Source organism: Oncorhynchus clarkii, chromosome 9 (assembly GCF_045791955.1).
Source record: "Oncorhynchus clarkii lewisi isolate Uvic-CL-2024 chromosome 9, UVic_Ocla_1.0, whole genome shotgun sequence".
Lineage (NCBI taxonomy): Eukaryota > Metazoa > Chordata > Actinopteri > Salmoniformes > Salmonidae > Oncorhynchus > Oncorhynchus clarkii.
Window position 1 is genome coordinate 14,502,971 of NC_092155.1, and position 26,343 is coordinate 14,529,313.

Genomic DNA, 26,343 nt, shown 5'->3' on the forward strand with positions numbered 1-26,343 from the left:
TCCTAGCCACCGTGCTTCTACACCTGCATTGCTTTCTGTTTGGGGTTTTAGGCTGGGTTTCTGTACAGCACTTTGAGATATTAGCTGATGTACGACGGGCTATATAAATACATTTGATTTGATTTTGATTTACTGTTAGCTGCAACTGTTAAAACCGGTTAAAACAGTGTAGCCTACAGTAATTGTTGCGTTTGTGAAATTATTTTTGATGTGATGTGAAAGTGTAGTGATTTCTGTTTCCAGAACCGTACCGCATTTGATAATGGATTCACGTTTAGATCAGGGGTGAAAATCTGATATCAAATTTCGAGGGGACAATTACAGGAAATTTTTCTCAAGAGCAATTCCTGAGGGACACACCAAAAGTAGTGCTGTAACACATAGCCTACGTTGTAATATGTTAAATGTGTATTGAGGAACCATAATTACTACTACTGGATAATTGATAGGTACCGCAGTTAACTGAAGGGTTGTCCCAACTTGTTCAAATGTTTAAATTATTATAAGACTGGATAATAGTTATAGCAGTGTTCCTTATCAGTCCAGCATGTATGCAGGTATTTGTATTTACAACCAGCAATATGAAAAAAGGCCAGTAGGTGGCAATAGTACTGTACACTGTATGGGTGCAGTTTTTGTTAATACAATGAACATGTTGTGATCTCATCTAATAGAATCTCCATTGAGAACCATCACAAAGTTGGCCTTTTAATTGAACCTTTTCTGATATTTATATAGTCTTATATAGTCATTAAATATGTCTACTACAATATTTTTACAAGAGCAAAAAGCTCAAAATAAGTAGTTCTAAAAGTGAAAGAATACTTCAATGAATAACCAAAATAAATCAACCAAAATATCCTTCAAAAATACTTATTTATTGTTCAGTCAGTGTCTCAACTCTTCAAACAACAACTATGGACAAGTATGTCACACAAAGTATGTAATTTTAAATAAAATAACAAAATAAATAATTAGTAAGTGTACTGTCATGTAGTAAAAACTGAAAACTACTAAACAAAATAACAAATATCATACTATACACCAGGGGTTCTCAAACAGGGGTCAGTGGACCCCTAGGGGTCCCTGGTGTAATTTCAAGGGGACCGTGAAATAAAAAACTGTAAAGAACATATTCAGCACCACAAGGTTTCCAGTAACTTTATATATACATAGTACTGAACATAAGAACCAAGCATGTTTGTGGGTTTCAATGGATCCAACAAATTGCTGGCAGATATATTCCCTACAGCATGTCTTTATGTACATTACAGACAACTACCCTGTTCCGTCTCTTTTCGCCCATGCTAGCCCGTAGCCAAGTCTTTAACCTACGGAGTGCACTGAAACTCCTCTAAGCCTCACATGAAGACACTGGCACCACAAACAAAATCCTGATCAGCACCTCAACTTGGTCAAACAACCCCCGCACCTCCACTGGAAGCTTCCTGAGGACCTCCGCTGCCTCTCCACTGCTGCTACAGGGGTATTTGTTGTGAAATAGAGGCAACTGCACTGAAAGAGAATCTATGTTCAGCTCAGGGTACTGATCTAGAGACACATCCAACTCCCCCGTGAGAAGTGCTCTTTCCAACTTGTGCAGGACGTTTAGACTGTCCTGGTCAAAACGTCCGAAAACTGTACCTCCATAGCATCCAACAAACACTTAAAACAATTATGGGAAGATGGATGGAGCCAAATACAGGACCATTCTGGAAGAAAACCTGATGGAGTCTGCAAAAGACCTGAGACTGGGACAGAGATTTGTCTTCCAACAAGACAATGATCCAAAACATAAAGCAAAATCTACAATGGAATGGTTCAAAAAGAAACATATCCAGGTGTTAGAATGGCCAAGTCAAAGTCCAGACCTGAATCCAATCGAGAATCTGTGGAAAGAACTGAAAACTGCTGTTCACAAATGCTCTCCATCCAACCTCACTGAGCTCGAGCTGTTTTGCAAGGAGGAATGGGAAAAAATGTCAGTCTCTCGATGTGCAAAACTGATAGAGACATACCCCAAGCGACTTACAGCTGTAATCGCAGCAAAAGGTGGCGCTACAAAGTATTAACTTAAGGGGGCTGAATAATTTTGCACGCCCAATTTTTCAGTTTTTGATTTGTTAAAAAAGTTTGAAATATCCAATAAATGTCGTTCCACTTCATGATTGTGTCCCACTTGTTGTTGATTCTTCACAAAAAAATACAGTTTTATATCTTTATGTTTGAAGCCTGAAATGTGGCAAAAGGTCGCAAAGTTCAAGGGGGCCGAATACTTTCGCAAGGCACTGTATCTTTGGACGTGGCAATTGATTCCAACATGCTCTTAAACTTTCCTGACTGGCCATAGAGGACACCTAACTGATGGACCCAAGAAAGGGAATCCCGGATCAGTGGGGAGGCTGAGCAGACAGCCTGTGTAATCAGATTAACACAGTGTGCTCCACAATGCACACAGAGCGCTAATGGCTGCTGCCTCCTCACAATTGCCTGTGCACCTCTGTATGTTCCTGCCATGTTTGAAGCACTATCGTTACTCTGCCCACGTAAGTCAGACATGGGCAAATTGAGCTTCAACAACACATCATTTGCCACTTTCGCAATGCCCTCGCCTGTTGTCTCCGACACCTTGTATAGCCCAATAAACTCCTCGTTAGGGACACGGTCATGGTCAACATAATGCAGGCAGACACTCTCTTGTTCAGCACCAGAAACATCTTCAGTACCATCAACAATTACTGAAAATTGTACAATCGGAAGATACCTAATCTCAGCTGCAATGCCTCGAATGACTGTATTGGCCATGATGTACAGAACTTTATTCTGTGCTTTGGGGCCTGTGTACATTGTGGTATGCTCTGTTAACCACTTCAGTAAAATGGGATCATCCTCTTCTGCCCTAAGTTTCAAAAGCTGGTATAAATTCCTACTGTCATCCATGTGGCCTCTAAAGGCTTGTCCCTGTCTTACTACATGCCACACCTATTGGAGATGCTCCAGTACATGTTATGCATCTTAGGGTAAGCAGAATCCATGTGAATGTGCAAAGCTGGTACGCAGAATCAATATAAGGGTTAACCATTAGACATGCGTAAGCAGAATCCATGTGAATGTGCAAAGCTGTATCAACACAGGCCTAACGATTCTGGGTCATGCCTGGTCTTGTGCAGGCCATTGTACATACACATTAGTTAATAATTTACAAGCACCATAAGACATGTACGTGCATGAAGAGCATGGGTTTGTATTGCTTAAGCACCATTAGACATGCACCAGCATTAGGAGTGTGCATGTCTGTTTATTTCTGTCATTGCTATGGTTACGCCACGAATAGAATCTATGCCCTAATGTCTGTGCCAATAAGAATGAGGAAACTAAGCTAAAATGAGTGCAAGTCAAAAAGATAATGGTGGCCAGTACCAGAGGTGATGAATTATTAACATAAAGAGGACATAATGTGTGTGATGTAAGGATGAGAACTGTATAAAAAGTGTGTGCCGAAGCTGGGAAGACAGTTGATCCATGGACCAGCTCGGCTTGTTACTTTGTAATAAAGTCTATTTGAATTCACAAGTTCCGGTATCTGAGAAATATTATTAAGCAAATATTTCTATGACACACCGAACTAACAATTTTCATCAAGCAATGCCTTGCGTCCTCCTGCTGTTTACCCCACGCGCTGGATAACTGGACACTGATTGGATTTAGCTGGTGTGCTGATACAGTTACAAAGTGGCGGTGGGTTGGTCAGTTTTGATGTGCTATGAATTTTACAAATGGCTTTTCTCCAGTTCCTAAATCCTGCACTAATGAAAGCAGCATCATCTCTTTGGCCAAAAGATGGCTGGCTTGAAAACAATTGGCTACAGGGAAAACACAACACTCATTTTATTGATGGATTATAATGTAGATTATAATGTAGATTATAATGTAAAACCATTTCTATTGAAACATCAACACTCTGTTGGCAAGAGTTTGCGGTTCTATAAATTGATATGGTTTTGTGCCATAACTGAGGTAACTGGACAATGCTGTGCCACTGTTCCATATACTGGTGCTGCTGGCAACAAGGTTGACACCTGGTTCTGCCGTGGCTGTGACACTGTCCTCTGAAGTCTCTCTCACTGGCTCTTTCACCATCCTCATTGCCTCACAGTCTGTCTCCTAGAAAATAAAAAATGTGTTTGCCATACTCCTAACAACATATACCCAAAACTACACAATTAATCACAATAGCAATACCATTGCCTTAAACAAATATTAGTTCAGTCACCAGTTTAAGTTGAGTGGGGGTATCCATGGTATTTTCCAATTATGTCCCTATTTTACAGGTCTAAAAAAGAGAGAACCTTTCATTATGTTGCCAAACAAAGACTCAACAAACTTACCTGAGACTCCCTGTCTCTGCCAGTCTGTCTCTGCCAGTCTGTGCCTGCCAGTCTGTGCCTGCCAGTCTGTCTCTGCCAGTCTGTGCCCAGCTCTGTTGCCTGCTCTGCCTAATGACATCATTGTGAAACATTTCCATTATCATTTCACTTCTTATTATGGCTAGACTGTAAACTCTCCTCCCAGACTCACATTAAGCATCTCCAATCAAAAATTAAATCTAATCTATCTACCTATTTCGCAACAAAGCTTCCTTCACTCATGCTGCCAAACATACCCTCGTAAAACTGACCATCCTACCGATCCTCTACTTCGGCGATGTCATCTATAAAATAGCCTCAAACACTCTACTCAGCAAACTGGATGTAGTCTATCGCAGTGCCATCCGTTTTGTCACCAAAGCCCCATATACTACCCACCACTGCGACCTGTACGCTCTCGTTGGCTGGCCCTCGCTTCATACTCGTCGCCAAACCCACTGGCTACAGGTTATCTACAAGTCTCTGCTAGGTAAAGCCCCGCCCTATCTCAGCTCGCTGGTCACCATAGCAGCACACACTCATAGCACACCCTCCAGCAGGTATATCTCACTGGTCACCCCCAAAGCCAATTCCTCCTTTGGTCGCCTTTCCTTCCAGTTCTCTGCTACCACTGACTGGAACGAACTGCAAAAATCACTGAAGCTAGAGATTCCCATCTCCCTCACTAGCTTTAAGAACCAGCTGTCAGAGCAGCTCACAGATCACTGCACCTGTTCATAGCCCATCTGTATAAAGCCCATCTATCTACCTCATTCCCATACTGTATTTATTTATTTAGCTCCTTTTGCACCACAGTATCTCTACTTGCACATCCATCTTTTGCACATCTACCATTTCAGTGTTTAATTGCCATATTGTAATTACTTCGCCACCATGGCCTATTTATTGCCTTAACTCCCTTATTTGACCTTATTTGCACTCACTGTATATAGACTTTTTTTCTACTGTATTATCGACTGTATGTTTTGTTCATTCCATGTGTAACTCTGTGTTGTTGTATGTGTCAAACTGCTACGCTTTATCTTGGCCAGGTCGCAGTTACAAATGAGAACTTGTTCTCAACTAGCTTACCTGGTTAAATAAAGGTGAAATAAAAAAATAAATAAACATTTTATCAACTAGTCTTTGTGATATTAGGCTACTAGGGTTCTTACCTTGCGTTTTGGTGTACTGAAAAATGCTCTGATGTCCGTCTTTTTACTGTCATTTTTCTACCTGGCTGGCTGGCTGGATACACACATAGTGTGTAGGTTATTTACAGTAGGAGATGGGCTTCTATCATCTATTAGCTTCTATCATTCTATAATGGGCTTCGATCTACAAGGAAGCTAGCTGGTCAGCTAGCAAATGTGAACGGATTGCAGTGACAAGGGTTGACAGCTGTATGTATGAGTTCACCATTTACACAACGTAAGCTGCAACATTTTGTAATTTTAATATAGTTTATGTTGTCATTTTATATTTGCTGGCTTCCCACAATAGCTGCATTTGCAGAGCTAGCGAGCACCAATTCCGTTTCTGTGGTGTTTGTTATAATCTTTGCTATCTTCGGTTTACTCCAAGATCGGCACACAGGTGCTTCAAAGTCCCCCAGTGACAATTTAGCTTTTGCAACGAGACCATTTAAAGACATTTAAGACAATGGTAGAAGAGAGTGTAGTTATGTTCAGTTTATCGCTAACCTTATCACAGGGATTTAGAAGCACTACAGCTGCATGCTGATCTTGGATCCAACCATTGTGAGGCAAAGGGCGGGGGTCGCAATTTGTGAAACGTAAAAACGCGCTATTAAGTGTCTATAATCAGCACAAGTGCTTTCATTGCGTATTATTAATAGTATTGAAATGAAATAGTTATGTTAACAGTGATATATATGGGGGGAACAAATCAAATTTTTCCGCAGGGTGGGGAGAGTCGGGCCCCCCGTTAAGCTCCTTCATTCCGGACTGAAACCACACTGCTGCTCCGAGTGCGGGAAAAGCTTCCGACTTCAATCACATCTGAAAGATCACCAACGGGTTCACACAGGCGCCAAACCCTTCTCCTGCAATGTATGTGGCAGCAAGTTCTCCAACTACACCACCTGGTCCAGACACAAACAGATCCACACGGGCAACAAACTGCAGGAATGCTCGCAATGCGGGCTGAGGTTCCGATGTCTGGCCACCTTGAAGACGCACCAGCGAACTCACACCAAGGAGAAACCATACACTTGCAGTTTACCCGACTGTGGTAAACGGTTCAGTCATGCGTTGAGTTTGCAAATACATGTTCGTACTCATACAGGAGAGAAACCATTTGCTTGTTCCACATGTGATTACAGAGCCGCGGACAAATCGTCGCTCAGAACCCACGAGAAGAGACACACTGGGGTGAAACCTTACTACTGTGATGAGTGTGGGAAGTCCTTTTTATTACCATATGAGCTTAATATCCATCAGATAATCCACACAGGGGAGAAGCCATACCATTGTGACATATGCGGGAAAGATTTCGCCCAGCTAAGTAACATGAAAACACATCAGAAAACACACATCAAGGAGAAGCCGTACGCTTGCAGTTTCCCTGACCGCAGTTAGTTAACAGTTCAGTCAAGAGTTGAGTTTGGGAAGACATGTTCCGACACACACGGAAGAGAAATCGTTTGCGTGTTGAACGTGTGATTGCAGATCCGTGGACAAATTGTCACTCAGAACCCACGAGAAGAGACACGGGTGAAGCTTCACTACTGTGACGAGTGTTGGAAGTCCTTTTATTTTTTTGAAGTGGAGCTGGAAGTCCATCCGAGAATCCACACAGGGGAGAAGCCATACCATTGTGACATATGCAGGAAATATTTCGCCCAGCCAGGTAACATTAAAGGACATCAGAAAACGCATCAGAAATAAATGAAGTTTGTATGCAGCAGGTGTGGCAGAGGGTTTGCTTTAATGCAATACTTTACAAGACACAAACAAAGCCACTCGTAAGAGTTTGTCATATTGATGCTTGGGAGGACACGCCTGCCCAGTACAGATGATAGAAACAGCTGTTATAAGCTGTTGAATAAAGCTTTACAATGTTATATATTTGTATTTTGATTGACATGCTGATATTCCTTACCATCACTTAACATCACTTGTCATTCACATAGTTGCCTAAATTAAGTCATTACATTTTTCTTTAAAATCTTTCCTTTATATATTTTCTTGTCTCTAAATAAATAAATACAATTCTAATCAAACTCCAACCCTCCATAAAAAAAGTGTTTTCTTTTAAACATTTGTGATTATTTTCACAAAGTCATTAACACACAAAGAAACAAAGTGCAACTGCCATCAGATTTCTGCCCTTTTTTAAAGAAACATTTCACCACTCCTTCTTCATTCACCTATCAATGATTATAGGTGGTTTGTCAATGAATAGTTCATCGATCAGGGATGATACAAGCTCCTCCAGGATGACATAGAAGGTGTCTTTGGTGCCACTTAACGTTGTTGGTCCTGAGTAGAGCGTCCTCATCTGGTCCTGGGTGGTGCATTTAGCCATCAACTTATCATAGCTCTCGTCAGCGATAACCCCTGTCTAGGAGTCTTGTCATCCGTGTCCTTTCCCCTAAAATTAAACTTCAAATGTATACAGCTTCTCATTCACCTTTCAATTCTCTGATTAGAAATGGCTCCTGCTCTTTCAGGATCTCTAAGAAAATATCTTTGCCTTTGGGGCCACATCCTGTCAGGGGCCCATCAAAGAGCTCCCTCATCTTCTTCTGTTTGGTTCTTTCAGATCTCACGTCACTGTAGCCATTGTCAGTGATGACTCCTCTCTTCAGGAGTCTGTCCAAGATGGGGCCTTGGCCTGGTAGAGCAGCAAGTCACAGTGTACTTTCAGTGGAAAGCCAGATCTCACGAGAACTCCTTTTGCAGAGAAGGTTGGATGGAGGATCTTGACGTGGAAGCGGGTGACTTCATCCACTTGTTCTACGGACACACCACAGTCTTCTACATGTAGAACTCTCACTTTCTCTTTGAAGGAGGGATCATCGCCTGCAGAGATAAAAACAGGTACATTTGCATAAGCATCAGGTTGACATCAACAACAAGGCTTTTTAAAAGTAGTTTGCATCAGTTATATTTTAGTTTAAAAGAATCTACGCCCATACCGAAACAGGCAAAATGTGGCAGATGCACTTCTTCCAGTTCTCCTGCAATGATTGTGACGTCCAATAGGGGGCCTCCTTGCTTGTACCCCAAGCTTTTCATCATTGCACTGTGAGGTTCCCAGGAGCTGAATTGATACTGCAGACTGACGTGGTCTTTACACACCCATCGGAGCCCTGATACTCTGCACTCGTAGCGCCCCGGGGGAGACATGCTAGGTACGGCATGAAAAGAAGACAGAATGGATTTAGTAAGTAAGTCATGTATTTAATTGTTTATCAGCAGTTGACAAACATAATAATAGTTACTTTACTTTGTTAAACTTTTCTGTAGATCCTCACATACTTGTATTTCTTACGTTTTTACAAGTAGTTCAACAAATGCTATAAAGTCAGACTTTCTTTAAATAATGGATAGGAGGTTTATTCCATCTAGTTACTGTTATCTTAAAACAGAATTGTTGGATAGCAAAACTGAAAGCTTTTATCATTCTGTATATGGTGAGGGACTAATACATTCCAGGAGTGTACCTGAACATTGGGGCTTCTTCAGTGATGACCACAGGTTCAACCTGAACCCAGTTGGTAGACTCCTGAATAAGAGAACATTGATCTCTGATTATCACAGATGATCAAACTGTATTTACAACATCATTTTTAAAACATTGCAGTGTTAAATATGTACTTTGAATGGTTTATTTTCCTTCACTTTTGTAAACCTTATTCTATACATTTATTTTTTACTTGAATGAAGAATGGTTTCTGATTTGAACAATACACTCTTAGAAAAAAAGTAGTTAAATTAAACAATATAGGGTTCTTTGGTTGGTCCCCATAGGGGAACCCTTTTTTGTGCTAGGTAGAACCCTTTGCAGAGGTTTCTACCTAGAACCCTCTATGTAGGGTTCGTCATAGAACCCCCTGTAAATGGTTCTACCTAGAACCCTCTATGAATGGATCTACTTAGAACCTGTTTATTTTTGAAGGGTTCTTCCTTAGAACCCTCTATGAATGGTTCCACCAACCTTAACCAATGAAACTTTTTATGACAATACATAACATATCATAAGGCCTTTCTTTGAATGCATAATTATACAATAACACAGTGGTGGTAGGAAACTCCTGGTTTACAGGCCACAGCAGGCCTGCAAGTCACATTATGCTCACTTGCAAAGTGATGTGTAATTCTAATTGGAATTCTAATTGGAATCCAGCCAGAGTGAGGTTATCCAACAATTTTTTATTCACAAATTTGTATCACTCACAACCTGCATTCAGAATAACTGTCAGGGTAGGGAATATTGATAAATGAGACTAAATCTAAACTTGAACAACCATCCCAGTAACGGGTGCAATAAGTCCAAGGACTAACAGACTGTATTAGTTTAGGAAAATGTATGTTATTTATCTTTTTGTAGCACAAGATTAATCAACCAGTCAATGTACATGCAATAACACAGGTTTTGAAACAAACAATTCTTAAAATCAACCGGCAATAGAATATGCTGGGAAATACACTGCTCAAAAAAATAAAGGGAACACTAAAATAACACATCCTAGATCTGAATGAATGAAATAATCTTATTAAATACTTTTTTCTTTACATAGTTGAATGTGCTGACAACAAAATCACACAAAAATTATCAATGGAAATCAAATTTATCAACCCATGGAGGCCTGGATTTGGAGTCACACTCAAAATTAAAGTGGAAAACCACACTACAGGCTGATCCAACTTTGATGTAATGTCCTTAAAACAAGTCAAAATGAGGCTCAGTAGTGTGTGTGGCCTCCGCGTGCCTGTATGACCTCCCTACAACGCCTGGGCATGCTCCTGATGAGGTGGCGGATGGTCTCCTGAGGGATCTCCTCCCAGACCTGGACTAAAGCATCCGCCAACTCCTGGACAGTCTGTGGTGCAACGTGACGTTGGTGGATGGAGCGAGACATGATGTCCCAGATGTCCAGACCAGTCCATAGCATCAATGCCTTCCTCTTGCAGGAACTGCTGACACACTCCAGCCACATGAGGTCTAGCATTGCCTTGCATTAGGAGGAACCCAGGGCCAACCACACCAGCATATGGTCTCACAAGGGGTCTGAGGATCTCATCTCGGTACCTAATGGCAGTCAGGCTACCTCTGGCTGGCAGAAATGCCACCCCACACCATGACTGATCCACCGCCAAACCGGTCATGCTGGAGGATGTTGCAGAACGTTCTCCACGGCGTCTCCAGACTGTCACATGTGCTCAGTGTGAACCTGATTTCATCTGTGAAGAGCACAGGGCGCCAGTGGCGAATTTGCCAATCTTGGTGTTCTCTGGCAAATGCCAAACGTCCTGCACGGTGTTGGGCTGTAAGCACAACCCCCACCTGTGTACGCCGGGCCCTCATACCACCCTCATGGAGTCTGTTTCTGACAGTTTGAGCAGACACATGCACATTTGTGGCCTGCTGGAGGTCATTTTGCAGGGCTCTGGCAGTGCTCCTCCTTGCACAAAGGCGGAGGTAGCGGTCCTGCTGCTGGGTTGTTGCCCTCCTACGGCCTCCTCCACGTCTCTTGATGTACTGGCCTGTCTCCTGGTAGCTCCTCCATGCTCTGGACACTACGCTGACAGACACAGCAAACCTTCTTGCCACAGCTCGCATTGATGTGCCATCCTGGATGAGCTGCACTACCTGAGCCACTTGTGTGGGTTGTAGACTCCGTCTCATGCTACCACAAGAGTGAAAGCACCGCCAGCATTCAAAAGTGACCAAAACATCAGCCAAGAAGCATAGAAACTGAGAAGTGGTCTGTGGTTATCACCTGCAGAACCACTCCTTTATTGGGGGTGTCTTGCTAATTGCCTATAATTTCCACCTGTTGTCGATTCCATTTGCACAACAGCATGTGACATTTATTGTCAATCAGTGTTGCTTCCTAAGTGGACAGTTTGATTTCACAGAAGTGTGATTGACTTGGAGTTACATTGTGTTGTTTAAATGTTCCCTTTATTTTTTTGAGCAGTGTATGATATTGATGGGTGTGGTTTTTAATGTTATACTCTACATAGAGGAAAAATGACAACCACTCAACTGGTTATTAATATCAACACTGGGGTTATTTTACACCACTATGTCAGTCACATGTCAAATGATAAAAGGGAATACCAGATATATGCACAAATATTCCCATATAGGTTTACTCACACCTATCTTTTTAAACTCCTGAAGTTAAAGTTTAAACACAAATAAAAATGTACAATAAATAAACTCATTCAGATTCAGAAGGAGTTATGTGTAGAAGGTTTCTTGCCTTCCAAAGAAACCTTCTTGCCTTAACAAAAATCTAAATATACTTTTCTTCCAAAAATGGTTCTTTGCATGTTAATGGTTTTACGTAGAACCCTTTGCCTTACAAATATCCATTGTCTCCCAAAAAGGGTTCTTCAGATGACAAGGATTGTTGGTAGAACCGTACCCCTCCACAAATAACTCTTTTATAATCCTGCTGTCAATTGGGTAATTCCATCTGAAAATGGAGCTAAATGTTTTGGATATTTTCTTATTTTTCCTGAAAACAATTTACATTCATGAATTCCGAGCACAGTCAACATAGGTGGTGGTAAAGAATTTGGATTTGTCAAACACTTATCTACTACTATTGTACTCACCATGACATTGGCACATGTTGTGCAGCTTCTCACGGGCTCTGGGGACAGACATATCAATCAGAAAATCAAGTACACAAAGTACTAACCACGGTGTTAATACAGTCGTGGCCAAAAGTTTTGAGAATGACACAAATATAAATTTTCACAAAGTCTGCTGCCTCAGTTTGTATGATGGCAATTTACATATACTCCAGAATGTTATGAAGAGTGATGAGATGAATTGCAATTAATTGCAAAGTCCCTATTTGCCATGCAAATGAACTGAATCCCCCAAAAAGATTTCCACTGCATTTCAGCCCTGCCACAAAAGGACCAGCTGACATCACGTCAGTGATTCTCTCGTTAACACAGGTGTGAGTGTTGATGATGACAAGGCTGGAAATCACTCTGTCATGCTGATTGAGTTCGAATAACAGACTGGAAGCTTCAAAAGGAGGGTGGTGCTTGGAATCATTGTTCTTCCTCTGTCAGCCATGGTTACCTGCAAGGAAACACGTGCCGTCATCATTGCTTTGCACTAAAAGGGCTTCACAGGCAAGGATATTGGTGCCAGTAAGATTGCACCTAAATCAACCATTTATCGGACCATCAAGAACTTCAAGGAGAGTGGTTCAAATGTTGTGAAGAAGGCTTCAGGGCGCCCAAGAAAGTCCAGCAAGCGCCAGTACCATCTCCTAAAGTTGATTCAGCTGCGGGATCGGGGCATCACCAGTACAGAGCTTGCTCAGGAATGGCAGCAGGCAGGTGTGAGTATATCTGCCGACACAGTGAGGCAAAGACTTTTGGAGGATGGCCTGGTGTCAAGAAGGGCAGCAAAGAAGCCACTTCTCTCCAGGAAAAACATCAGGAACAGATTCCAAGAACACAGGATGAGATGTTACTATCCTTTGTGCAAGCACTTCCAAGAGTTAATGAACAGTGAGCCTGGTGAACAGACTGATATTCTGCAAAAGGTACAGGGATTGGACTGCTGAGGACTGGGTTAAAGTCATTTTCTCTGATGAATCCCCTTTCCGATTGTTTGGGGCATCCGGGAGAAGGCAAGGTGAACGCTACCATTAGTCCTGTGTCATGCCAACAGTAAAGTATCCTGAGACCATTCATGTGTGGGGATGCTTCTCAGCCAAGGGAGTGGGCTCACTCACAATTTTGCCTGAGAACACAGCCATGAATAAAGAACGGTACCACCACATCCCCCTAGAGAAACTTCTCCTAACCATCCAGGAACCGTTTGGTGATGAACAATGCCTTTCCCAACATGATGGAGCACCTTGCCATAAGGCAAAAGTGATAACTAAGTGGCTCGGGGAACAAAACATCGATATTTTGGGTCCATGGCCAGGAAACTCCCCAGACCTTAATCCCATTGAGAACTTGTGGTCAATCCTCAAGAGGCGGGTGGACAAACAAAAACCCACAACTTCTGACAAACTCCAAGCATTGATTATGCAAGAATGGGCTGCCATCAGTCAGGATGTGGCCCAGAAGTTAATTGACAGCATGCTTGGGCGGATTGCAGAGGTCTTGAAAAATAAGAGTCAACACTGCAAATATTGACTCTTTGCATCAACTTCATGTAATTGTCAATAAAAGCCTTTGACACTTATGAAATGCTTGTAATTATACTTCAGTATTCCATAGTAACATCTGACAAAACTATCTAAAGACACTGAAGCAGCAAACTTTGTGTAAATTACTATTTGTGTCATTCTCAAATCTTTTGGCAACGACTGTACAGTCTTAATTTCCTGGTACTCAAAGCAATGTAAAATCAATGATATGACAAATATCATAAGAATTATATTTAGTGCTAACTATAATCTCCATGAGATGAGTCACAAATACTCCCAGCGTCACTGTTTCCCCCGTGTAGATTGGTGGTGATGGGTTCTGAGTTCTAAACTTGAAAATATGAAGTATCTGTATTCATTTCACTGAGGGAGAGAGGGGAATGTAGAACGTTTACATTCTGTCAGAATATGTTATTGTTAGACATGAGGGATCCTATGGGAAGAAGAATGGCCACAGTCTGGTACAGGTCAACATGACAGTTGTGACTTGAGGAGAAGTGAGGAATTTGAGCAGAGGTAAGGTTAGGTCAGATGAAGTGAGGAAGAACAGATATCACAACAATTCTGTCTAGCAACAGAGGCGTATTGGATGTTCAGAGGTGTAAGGGTAGGAGCATAGGAGGAAGGGTTAAATACCAGTGACTGTGTGAAGATGTCTTATCCTTTGGGTGATTAAACTTGGTTTGAGCTTTACTAATCGTCAGTGGGTTTGGAAGTCTCTTGTGTCACTCGTGTCAAAAACGTAAATGAAAATGAGAAATATATGACTATACAGTAACTGCCTTACCGTCTTTGATCGATTTGATGTCAGGTACTTCCAACATTTTACGAGGTACCTCCCCTGTCATCCTATCTGAATGGAAGAAATGTCCGTGATGGGATGGGTACTGTATGGCATAGGCCACAGGACCTCTAATGGTGAAGCCAAGGTAGAAGCAGACGTCTCCAGACTTCCAAACTTTGCTTTGTTGGTCGGCACAGACTTCAATCTCCTTGCCATCAACACACGCAAACACCCTGTGCTGTCTAACCACTCCATTGACTGGAAGAAGAAGGTCCTGGACACTGGGTTCTCTCCACACCTCACCACTGCTCCACTTTTGATCTATAGTGTCTGTTCTTGCCTCTGGCCGTGCCATTTGATTCTCCTCTACGAATAGGTTGTCTATTTTTGATCTATGAACCAATCTGCTCAAACCCTCACCCTTTCCCAGGAAAATAAGGGGGCGAAGGTACCTTGAGCGAAGATGCTTCTTGTATGTGTCGTTGTAGGAGTCTTGCATCTCAATAATACGTTTATTGAGGTCAATATTGAATCCTATTTTCTTATGCTCCTCGGGCCAAAACAGCAAAAGGACTAAGAGGTAAAACTCTGGGGTTTGGTTACCGTAATTGGCCAATAGATGTCTCTCCAGAGTTCTTCTTAGGATTGGCAAAGGGGTAAGCATTGGAGATGCTGCTTCAACTTTGCTTAAGATGATGTTGGCAAGGATGAAGTTTTGGGAAGCTTGATTCTCACCACCACCGTCTTTATTTTTTTCACATTCTTGTATTTCCTCCCACAATTTTGTTATTCGGCTCAAGTTAGATTCATCATAGCCCTTATCAAGACAGCAAAGCAGTCCAGGGAAGGCAATGGCCATTGCTTCTTTGAGCTTCTGGAGGGGTACATCTATTGCAGACTCTGAGTGTATAGGTGTGCATGTCCCCACGTATTTGCAGTAACAGTTCTTGACATCAGTCTGAAAGTAATGTGGTTCATTTCTTTTCATGCTGGGCTTGGAGTACGTCAGGTAACCATCAAAAAACTCACATTTCCTCTCCACCTCATCCCTGAGGCTGATGATGAGTGGCTTGTACTTGAAGAGCTTTTTCTGTCTGATTGATATGAAAAAGGAGTCAGCAGATATTTCCATGGTAAGGACCTTTTGCCAGTTTTTATCAAGAGAGACAAGTGAGTCAAAAACGATGTTGGCAACCTCTAGATATCCAAATAGTCCTCTGTTGTTAAAGATGTGTGAGACTTTTGTCATACCATCATCTTGCATGTCTGCTCCTTGCTCATTTTCAGCAGCCCATTCCACATCTTTGAAAGCCTCAAAGGCCTTTACTGCCAGTTGCAAGATGTCTTGTGCAGCGATGGAAGGAACATGGACCCTGCTATTTAAATGGTTCTTGTATACTTGCCCCAGAGTGTCAGCAACAAAAGAATTCTTAGGATCTCTGTCTTTTGCTATTTTTGCCCACTGCTCTGATTCACCATATTCCCCCATCCTAAGGTAAAAGAAACGAGCAAGAGCTTGAGGAAAAAATGGGTTTTGCGTGATTTTCTCTGAAGCTAATCGCAAAACAGATACACAATTGCTTTTGGATTCATTGGCTTCAATATCGTGAATCAACCTGGAAAACGTGTCTTTCCTCTCTTCTCCCATTTCCCTTTTTGTTGGCTTGTTTTGTAAAACACATACAAGTCCTGTCTTCTGCTGATGGTCCACTGTGATTTCCCTCTTAGTTAGCATGTCTTTGATGATAGGCATCAAATGTTGCTGCACCTCTTCTCTACAAAAGTCTGTCAGAAAGTTCCTTGCTGTATCACTCCTGGGCACACCTGCCATAGCCAATACCTTAACACACTGCTGTGCAATCAGTGGGTGAGCCATGCGGACGTGTTTGTCTTGTCCCTGTTGTGAAGGGAATGTCACTATCAGATGAGTGAAAGGCTCCATTCGCTGCTCAAAGGAAGGACCTCCATAAATGGGATCTGGAGGCCCCAGGAATGCCTGACATTGAGACTGCAGAAGGTGGGAGCCAGGAACGTAGGCATTCACCAGTGATAAGAATGCAAGAAGCTGGTCATTTTTAGGTCTTCTATTTTTCCTGACATCTCCTGAAAGGGCACACGTTTCTTTAACATAATCTCCACTGAAATTTTCTCGCATTATGTTAAAGCCATGAAACTGTTTGTGTTCATTACTGTAGCTTCGACTGATCTCAATCTGTTTCTCCTCAAACTGTTGTTTCTCTGCTTCAGAAAGTTCCATCCTGAGAATAACATGTCTTGATTTGTTATGGTCCTCTTGTTTGATAACTTCCTTACGCACACAGTTTAAAATGATGACCACAGGCCTGTGGGTTGTAATGTTTCGGTCTGTAATCTCTTTGATGATGGCATCCTGCAGATTCTCCAGAATACGATCATCTTCCAGCAGTAAGAGCACAGTGTTCTGCTGGCCTTGACCGCCTGCAGTGAAAAGGTGAATCACCTGCTTGGCGATAGCTGTGATGTCTGAGGTAGCACCTGTTAGAACAGCACATCTGAATGTTTTCCTCATATCCCAGAGCACCTGCTTGGCCAGAGTGGTTCCTCCGCTGCCTGGCTGATGCAGCAGATTCATGGTAGGTGTCAGGTCGCCCTTACGCCGTTTCTTAATATTTTCGATCAGCTCCGTGAACCCGTCTCTTTTGATAAAGGGGGTTATTTTATCAGCTGACGTTGCCCTTTCAGCCCAGTAGAAGTTAAGCCATTGAGGTGGGGCTCCTCTGTAAAAATCTACCTCAGTCTTCTTAGCTACTGCGGAGTCTATGTCCTCTTCTTCAAATTCATTTGCGTACAAAACATCCAGAAGTGAAATGGAATCCCTGATTTGACTTCCAACATAAATTTCACGACCACGGGCATTGGATAGGGATGAGCCCTTGTTGTGTGCCATCTTTGTTGTCTCCGGTCCCAAGCTTAACCAGTGTTCTGAATATTAGTTGTACTTCATGTGGTGGTATGGACTCTGAGAAAGGAGACAATAATGCTTCAGTAAGAATGTTGAAGGTCATTAATGGTTATAAACAAAAGGCTGATTACAGTATATTTTTGACTTTTTTGGAGTTTCATTTATATAGCTGATGAGTTGGACATTGGTTTGATTTATCTACTGACACTGCATGGAGCTGACAAATACAGACTGTGTTTTGCTTCTTGTTGCTACCCTCTAATAAATAGGCATCTATTGTAGCAACCCAACACCTAGCGACCTTGTGAAGAGGTTTGGATCTCCTCATGTAATGGCTAAGGTGTTGGGTTGAAAGTCGTGGGACCCGGAGTCATGTCCCAGGCAGGGCTACCCCTGAATTCGGTGCATTGGTGTCAGAAGTTGGATGGCACCTGAGGCCATCGGAGGGGCGTGTACACATGAGGGACGTGGTATAGGGAAGCATGGGGACACACTCTCCCAAGGAACGGGGAAGTGTTGTGAACTTAAACCGACATCTAACGATGGCTGGGTTGACAATCATGCGACTGTCCGGAAATCCAGACATGTTTTGTGCGGAAGTTCCACTCCTTGAGCTCCGTGTCATACAGTGGCAAGAAAAAGTATGTGAACTATTTGGAATTACCAGGATTTCTGCATAAATTGGTCATACAATTTGATCTGACCTTCATCTAAGTCACAACAATAGACACACACAGTCTGCTTAAACTAATAGCACACAAACAATTTTAAGTTTTCATGTCTTTATAGAACACAACATGTAAACATTCACAGTGCAGGGTGGAAAAAAGTATGCAAACCTTTGGATTTAATAGCTGTTTGACCTTCCTTTGGAAGCAATAACCTCAACCAAACATTTTCTGTTGTTGTGGATCAGACCTGCACAACGATCAGGAGTAAATTTGGACCATTACACTTTACAAAACTGTTTCAGTTCAGCAATATTCTTGTGATGTCTGGTGTGAACCTCTCTCTTGAGGTCATGTCACTCCATCTTAAAACCTGTTGAGGTCAGGACTCTGACTGGGCCACTCCAGAAGGTGTATTTTTGTTTTGGGTTGTTGTCCTGTTGCAACACCCAACTTCTGTTGACCTTCAACTGGCAGACAGGTAGCCTTACATTCTCCTGCCAAAAGTCTTGATAAACTTGGGCCCATAAACTGTTCAGGCCCTGTTGTAGCAAAGCAGACCCAAATCATGATGCTCCCTCCCACCATACTTTACAGTTGGGATGAGGTTTTGATGTTGGTGTGCTGTGCCTTTTTCTCTCCACACATAGTGTTATGTGTTCCTTCCTTCCAAACAACTCAACTTTAGTTTAATCTGTCCACAGAATATTTTGGAACATCTAGGTGCTCTTTTGCGAACATCAGATGTGTAGCATTGTTTTTTTTGGACAGCAGTGGCTTCTTCCGTGGTGTCCTCCCATGAACACCATTCTTGTTTGGTGTTTTACGTATCGTAGACTCGTCGACAGAGATGTTAGCATGTTCCAGAGATTTCTGTAAGTCTTTAGCTGATACTCTAGGATTCTTCTTTACCTCATTGAGCATTCTGAGCTGTGCACTTGCAGTCATCTTTGCAGGACGGCCAGTCCTAGGGAGAGTAGCAACAGTGCGGAACTCTCTCCATTTATAGACAATTGTTTTACAGTGGACTGATGAACATCAAGGCTTTTAGAGATACTTTTGTAACCAATTCCAGCTTTATGCAAGTCAACAATTCTTAATCTTAGGTCTTCTGCGATCGTTTTTGTTTGAGGTATGGTTCACATCAGACAATGCTTCTTGTGAAAAGCAAACTCAAATTTTGTGAGTGTTTTGTAAAGAGCAGGGCAACTCTAACCAACATCTCCAATCTCATCCCATTGATTGGACTCCAGGTTAGCTGACTCCTGACTCCAATTAGGTTTTGGAGAAGTCATTAGCCTTGGGGTTTCCAACCTACACTGTGAACTTTTAAATGATGTATTCAAAATAGACAAGAGGAATACAATCATTTGTGTGTTATTAGTTTTAGCACACTGTGTGCGTCAATAGTTGTGACTTAGATGGTCAGATCAAAACTAGGGTGTAGATCAGCTTTAAAATTGCAGATAGATTGTAAATTCCATCAATGTAATTGTCTGCATCATTTCCAATCCCCTATATCTTTTTTTGGTAAATATATATACAGTATATCACAAAAGTGAGTCCTCCCCTCACATTTTTGTAAATATTTGAGTATATCTTTTCATGTGACAACACTGAAGAAATGACACTTTGCTACAATGTAAAGTAGTGAGTGTACAGCTTGTATAACAGTGTAAATTTGCTGTCCCCTCAAAATAACTCAACACACAGCCATTAATGTCTAAACCGCTGGCAACAAAAGTGAGTACACCCCTAAGTAAAAATGTCCAAATTGGGCCCAATTAGCCATTTTTCCTCCCCGGTGTCATGTGACTCGTTAGTGTTACAAGGTCTCAGGTGTGAATGGGGAGCAGGTGTGTTACATTTGGTGTCATTGCTCTCACACACCCTCATACTGACTGGTCACTGGAAGTTCAACCAGGCACCTCATGGCAAAGAATTCTCTGAGGATCTGAAAAAAATAATTGTTGCTCAACATAAAGATGGCCTGGGCTATAAGAAGATTGCCAAGACCCTGAAACTGAGCTGCAGCACGGTGGCCAAGACCATACAGCAGTTTAACTGGACAGGTTCCACTCAGAACAGGCCTCGCCATGGTCGACCAAAGAAGTTGAGTGCACGTGCTCAGCGTCATATCCAGAGTTTGTCTTTGGGAAATAGATGTATGAGGGCTGCCAGCATTGCTGCAGAGGTTGAAGGGGTGGGGGGTCAGCCTGTCAGTGCTCAGACCATACGCCGTACACTGCATCAAATTGGTCTGCATGGCTGTCGTCCCAGAAGGAAGCCTCTTCTAAAGATGATGCACAAGAAAGCCCGCAAACAGTTTGCTGAAGACAAGCAGACTAAGGACATGGATTACTGGAACCATGTCCTGTGGTCTGATGAGACCAAGATAAACTTATTTGGTTCAGATGGTGTCAAGCGTGTTTGGCGGCAACCAGGTGAGGAGTACAAAGACAAGTGTGTCTTGCCTACAGTCAAGCATGATGGTGGGAGTGTCATGGTCTGGGGCTGCATGAGTGCTGCCGGCACTGGGGAGCTACAGTTCATTGAGGGAACCATGAATGCCAACATGTACTGTGACATACTGAAGCAGAGCATGATGCCCTCCTTTCGGAGACTGGGCCGCAGGGCAGTATTCCAACATGATAACGACCCCAAACACACCTCCAAGACGACCACTGCCTTGCTAAAGAAGCTGAGGGTAAAGGTGATGGACTGGCCAAGCATGACTCCAGACCTACACCTATTGAGCACCTGTGGGGCATCCTCAATCGGAAGGTGGAGGAGTGCAAGGTCTCTAACATCCACCAGCTCCGTGATGTCGTCATGGAGGAGTGGAAGAGGACTCAAGTGGCATCCTGTGAAGCTCTGGTGAACTCCATGCCCAAGAGGGTTAAGGCAGTGCTGGAAAATGATGGTGGCCACAAAATATTGACACTTTGGGCCCAATTTGGACATTTTCACTTTTGTTGCCAGCGGTTTAGACATTAATGGCTGTGTGTTATTTTGAGGGGACAGCAAATTTACACTGTTATACAAGCTGTACACTCACTACTTTACATATTTCTGATCAATTTTATGTTATTTTATGGACCAAGAATGTGCTTTTCTTTCAAAAACAAGGACATTTCTAAGTGACCCCAAACTTTTGAACAATGTATTTTACAATAGTTATATTTTGTTTGTTTTTAGTCCTGTCCTTCCTAACTTCCACCTTTCCCATCTATTGCTAATGTCCATCCAGTTTGATTTCTATTTGCCATATATTTGCTATTTCACAAAAGCTCTGAACCTATATACATTTTACAGACACGGTATATCTTACATTTGTTATCTTGTTGTTATTAGTCCGACCCTTCAGCTCAATTCAACCCCTCCCATCTATCTCTTAACACCATCCATATTTGCCATATATTTTTTCAACTTGCTCTGATACTTCACAAATGTTCTGAACCTTTCTATTCTCATAGTTTCTACAGATTGTAAATTAATAAAGATATAATACTTTTAGCAAAAAGGTGTATAACAATGTCTTGGTTGCAAGAATTTTGTATAATTTAAATTGAACAATTCTAAGTTTTGAATCCGGCATCCTTTTTCGTGTCAGTTCATAAATCATGTGTCATGTAATCGGTACATCGAAAATATCTTCCCAACTATTTTGCAATCTATCTGGCACAGCTGTCCATTTTTTGGTTCTTAAATGAAACTGGTATATTTATCACAACCAATTTTGGTCGTTAATTCAGGGCCGACAGATAAGTTCCTCACTTTTCCTCCTTCCACTTGCCTCTTCCATTTTTGCAGTAATGCTGCAATTAGTTCGTTGTAATTTCGGGTAGAGCAGACATTTCCATATATGTGTGTTAGATGCATGTGTGACATAACTCCACCAGTTCTATTTATGATATAATTTACAAAGATTACACTTTGTAATAAAAATGTTATCGAAAAATAAAGTTTTTTTTAATCAATTAGTATATTTGAGTTTAACCACCATATTTGTTGTATTATTTGTTCTGTCTTTTCTGGTGGATTAAACTGAAATTGAAAACAACTTTCTATGGCGTGTTTAAAAAATAACGCCCTGATCTGTTTCACCTGTTCCTGTGATTGTCTCCACCCCCTCCAGGTGTCGCTTATTATCCCTGGTGAATTTATCCCTGTGTTTCCTGTCTCTCTGTGCCAGTTCGTCTTGTATGTTTAGTCAAGTCAACCAGCGTGGTTTTCCCGTACTCCTTTTGCTATTCTCCTTTTTCTAGTTCTCCCGGTTTTGACCCTTACCTGTTTCTGGACTCTGTACCTGTCTGCCTGACCATTCTGCCTGCCATGACCACAAGCCTGTCTGCCACTCTGTACCTCCTGGACTCTGATCTGGTTTTGACCTTTAGCCCTGTCAATGACCATTCTCTTGCCTACTCCTTTGGATTATTAAACATTGCAAGACTCCAACCATCTGCCTCCTGTGTCTGCATTTGGGTCTCGCCTTGCATCTTGATACATTGTAACTAATTTGCCAGAGAAGCAGTTCGGATTTAAGTATAACTTTTGTATGACTGATGCCTTAAGTGAGAGGTCTAATGCTTTAATAATTTCTGCCCCCCCGAATTCATATTCATTATATAAATAGGCCTTTTTAATTTTATCTGGCAATGTATTATTCTTTACTCATTAATTTAAAAAACAGGACAGGCAGAGGTTCATAAACGGGTCAGAGTCAGGCAGGTACAGTACGGCAGGCAGGCTCGAGGTCAGGGCAGGCAGAATGGTCAGAACCGGAGAAACTAGGAAACAGAACAGCAAGGAGACAGGAAAACACGCTGGTAAGACCTAAACATATCCAGGTGTTAGAATGGCCAAGTCAAAGTCCAGACCTGAATCCAATCGAGAATCTGTGGAAACAACTGAAAACTGCTGTTCACAAATGCTCTCCATCCAACCTCACTGAGCTCGAGCTGTTTTGCAAGGAGGAATGGGAAAAAATTTCAGTCTCTCGATGTGCAAAACTGATAGAGACATACCCCAAGTGACTTACAGCTGTAATCGCAGCAAAAGGTGGCGCTACAAAGTATTAACTTAAGGGGGCTGAATCATTTTGCACGCCCAATTTTTCAGTTTTTGAGCAGAGAAATACAAGGGAAGGCAGCCAAAGGAGGAATTGGCTTAGGGGGTGACCAGTGAAATATACCTGCTGGAGTGCGTGCTATGGGTGGGTGCTGCTATGCTGACTAGTGAGCTGAGATTTGGCGGGTCTTTACCTAGCAAAGACTTATAGATGACCTGGAGCCAGTGGGTTTGGCAACGAATATGAATCGAGGGCCAGCCAACAAGAGCACACAGGTCACAGTGGTGGGTACTATATGGGGCTTTGGTGGCACTGTGATAGACTGCATCCAATTTGCTGATTAGGGTATTGGAGGCTATTTTGTAAATGATATTGCCGAAGTCAAGGATCGGTAGGATGTCTGGCAGCGTGAGTGAAGGATGCTTTGTTGTGAAATAGGAAGCCGATTCTAGATTTAAATTTGGATTGGAGATGCTTAATGTGAGTCTGGAAGGAGAGTTTACAGTCTAACTAGACACCTAGGTATTTGTAGTTGTCCACATATTCTAAGTCAGAACTGTCCAGAGTAGTGATGCTAGTCGGGCGAGCGGGTGCAGTTGAAGAGTATGCATTTAACAGCAGTTGGAGGCCACGGGAGTGCTGTATGGCATTGAAGCTCGTCTGGAGGTTAGTTAAGACGGTGTCCAATGAAAGGCCAGAAGTATACAGAATGGTGTTGTCTGCGTAGAGGTGGATCAGGGAATCACCAGCAGCAAGAGCGACATCATTGATGTATACAGAGAAAAGAGTCAGCCCGAGAATTGAACCCTGTGGCAACCCCATAGACAGCCAGAGATCTGGAAAACAGGCCCTCCGATTTGACACACTGAACGCGATCTGAGAAGTAGTTGGTGAACCAGGCGAGGCAGTCATTTGAGAAACCAAGGCTGTTGAGTCTGCCGGTGAGAATGCGGTGATTGACAGAGTCAAAAGCCTTTGCCAGGTCGATGAAGACGGCTGCACAGTATTGTCTTTTATCGATGGAAGTTATGATATCGTTTAGGACCTTGAGCGTGGTCGAGGTGGACCCATGACCCGCTCGGAAACCAGATTTCATAGCGGAGAAGGTACGGTGGGATTCGAAATGATCAGTCATCTGTTTGTTATCTTGGCTTCCGAAGACTTCAGAAAGGCAGGGTAGGATATATATAGATCTGTAACAGTTTGGGTCTAGAAAGTCTCCCCCTTTGAAGAGAGGGAGGACGGTAGTAGCTTTCCAATCTTTGGGGATCTCTGAGAGGGTGAACAGGCTAGTAATAGGGTTTGGAACAATTGCAGCGGATAATTTTTGAAATAGAGGGTCCAGATTGTCTAGCCCAGCTGATTTGTAGGGGTCCAGATTGTCTAGCCCAGCTGATTTGTAGGGGTCCAGATTTTGCAACTCTTTCAGAACATCAGCTGTATTGGGGTGAAGGAGAAATGAGGGAGGCTTGGGCAAGTTTCTGTGGGGGGTGCAGAGCTGTTGACTGGGGTATGAGTAGCAAGGTGGAAAGCATGGCCAGTCGTGGAAAAATGCTTAAGGAAATTCTCGATTATCGTAGATTTATCGTGGTGACAGTGTTTCCTAGCCTCAGTGCAGTGAGGCAGCTGGGAGGAGTTGCTCTTATTCTCCATGGACTTTACCGTGTCCCAGAGTGTTTTGGAGTTTGTGCTACAGGATGCAAATTTCTTTTTGAAAAAGCTAGCCTTTACTTTCCTAACTGCCTGTGTATATTGGTTCCTAACTTCCCTAAAGAGTTGCATATCGCGGGGGCTATTCGATGCTAATGCAGTATGCCACAGGATGTTTTTGTGCTGGTCAAGGGCAGTCAGGTCTGGAGTGAACCAAGGGCTATACAGGTATCTGTTCTTAGTTCTAAAAAATTTTAACAGGCATGTTCATTTAAGATGGTGACGGAAACACTTTTAAAGAATAACCAGGCATCCTCTACTGACGGGATGAGGTCCATATCCTTCCAGGATACCCCGGCCAGGTCGATTAGAAAGGCCTGCTCGCTGAAGTGTTTTAGGAAGCATTTGACAGTGATACGGGGTGGTTGTTTGACCGCGGACCCATTACGGACACATGCAATGATGCAGTAATCGCTGAGATCTTGGTTGAAAACAGCAGAGGTGTATTTGGAGGGCAGGATGGTCAGGATGATATCTGTGAGGGTGCATGTGTTTATGGATTTAGGGTTGTACCTGGTAGGTTCCTTGATAATTTGTGTGAGATTGAGGGCATCTAGCTTAGATTGTAGGACAGCTGGGGTGTTAAGCATATCCTAGTTTAGGTTACCTAACAGTATAAACTCTGAAGATAAATGGGGGGTAATTAATCCACATATGGTGTCCAGGGCACAGCTGGGGGCTGAGGGGGTCTATAACAAGTGGCAACAGCAAGAGATTTATTTCTGGAAAGGTGGATTTTTAAAGGTTGAAGCTTGAACTGTTTGGGCACAGATCTGGATAACATGACAGGCTCTCTCTGCAGTAGATTGCAACTCCACCCCATTTGGCAGTTCTATCTTGGTGGAAAATGTTGTAGTTGGGGATGGAAATCTCAGAATATTTGGTGGCCTTCCTAAGCCAGGATTCAGACATGGCTAGGACATCAGGGTTTGCGGAGTGTGCTAAAGCAGTGAATAAAACAAACTTAGGGAGGAGGCTTCTGATGTTAACATGCATGAAACCAAGGCTTTTACGGTTACAGAAGTCAACAAAAGATAGCACCTGGGGAATAGGAGTGGAACTGGGGGCTACATGGCCTGGGTTAACCTCTACATCACCAGAGGAACAGAGTAGGAGTAGGATAAGGGTAGGGCTAAAGGCTATAAAAAGATCAGAGAATAAAAATATGAGATTTCTGGGCATGGTAGAGTAGATTCAGGGCATAATGTACAGACAATGGTATGGTAGGATGTGAGTACAGTGGAGGTAAACCTAGGCATTGAGTGACGATGAGAGAGGTTTCGTCTCTGGAGGCACCAGTTAAGCCAGGTGAGGTCTCCGCATGTGTGTGGGGTGGGACAAAAGAGCTATCTAAGGCATTTTGAGTGGGACTGAG

General features: G+C 42.6%; 1 protein-coding gene across 1 annotated transcript in view; it reads right to left on the reverse strand.

Annotated features, from left to right (window-relative positions):
• Nucleotides 1-1,354: 1,354 nt before the first annotated feature.
• Nucleotides 1,355-26,343, reverse strand: part of LOC139417462 (sterile alpha motif domain-containing protein 9-like) — a 28,909-nt gene continuing 3,920 nt past the window's right edge. Inside the window, exons 2-9 of the mRNA XM_071166747.1 lie at nucleotides 14,582-17,576; nucleotides 12,224-12,261; nucleotides 9,097-9,158; nucleotides 8,569-8,780; nucleotides 8,316-8,452; nucleotides 4,389-4,496; nucleotides 4,053-4,164; nucleotides 1,355-1,638 (exon numbers count right to left, since the gene is read on the reverse strand). Of these exons, the coding sequence (XP_071022848.1) occupies nucleotides 1,355-1,638; nucleotides 4,053-4,164; nucleotides 4,389-4,496; nucleotides 8,316-8,452; nucleotides 8,569-8,780; nucleotides 9,097-9,158; nucleotides 12,224-12,261; nucleotides 14,582-17,504 (3,876 nt within the window). The 5' untranslated portion in view covers nucleotides 17,505-17,576. The remainder of the gene's footprint in view (nucleotides 1,639-4,052; nucleotides 4,165-4,388; nucleotides 4,497-8,315; nucleotides 8,453-8,568; nucleotides 8,781-9,096; nucleotides 9,159-12,223; nucleotides 12,262-14,581; nucleotides 17,577-26,343) is intronic.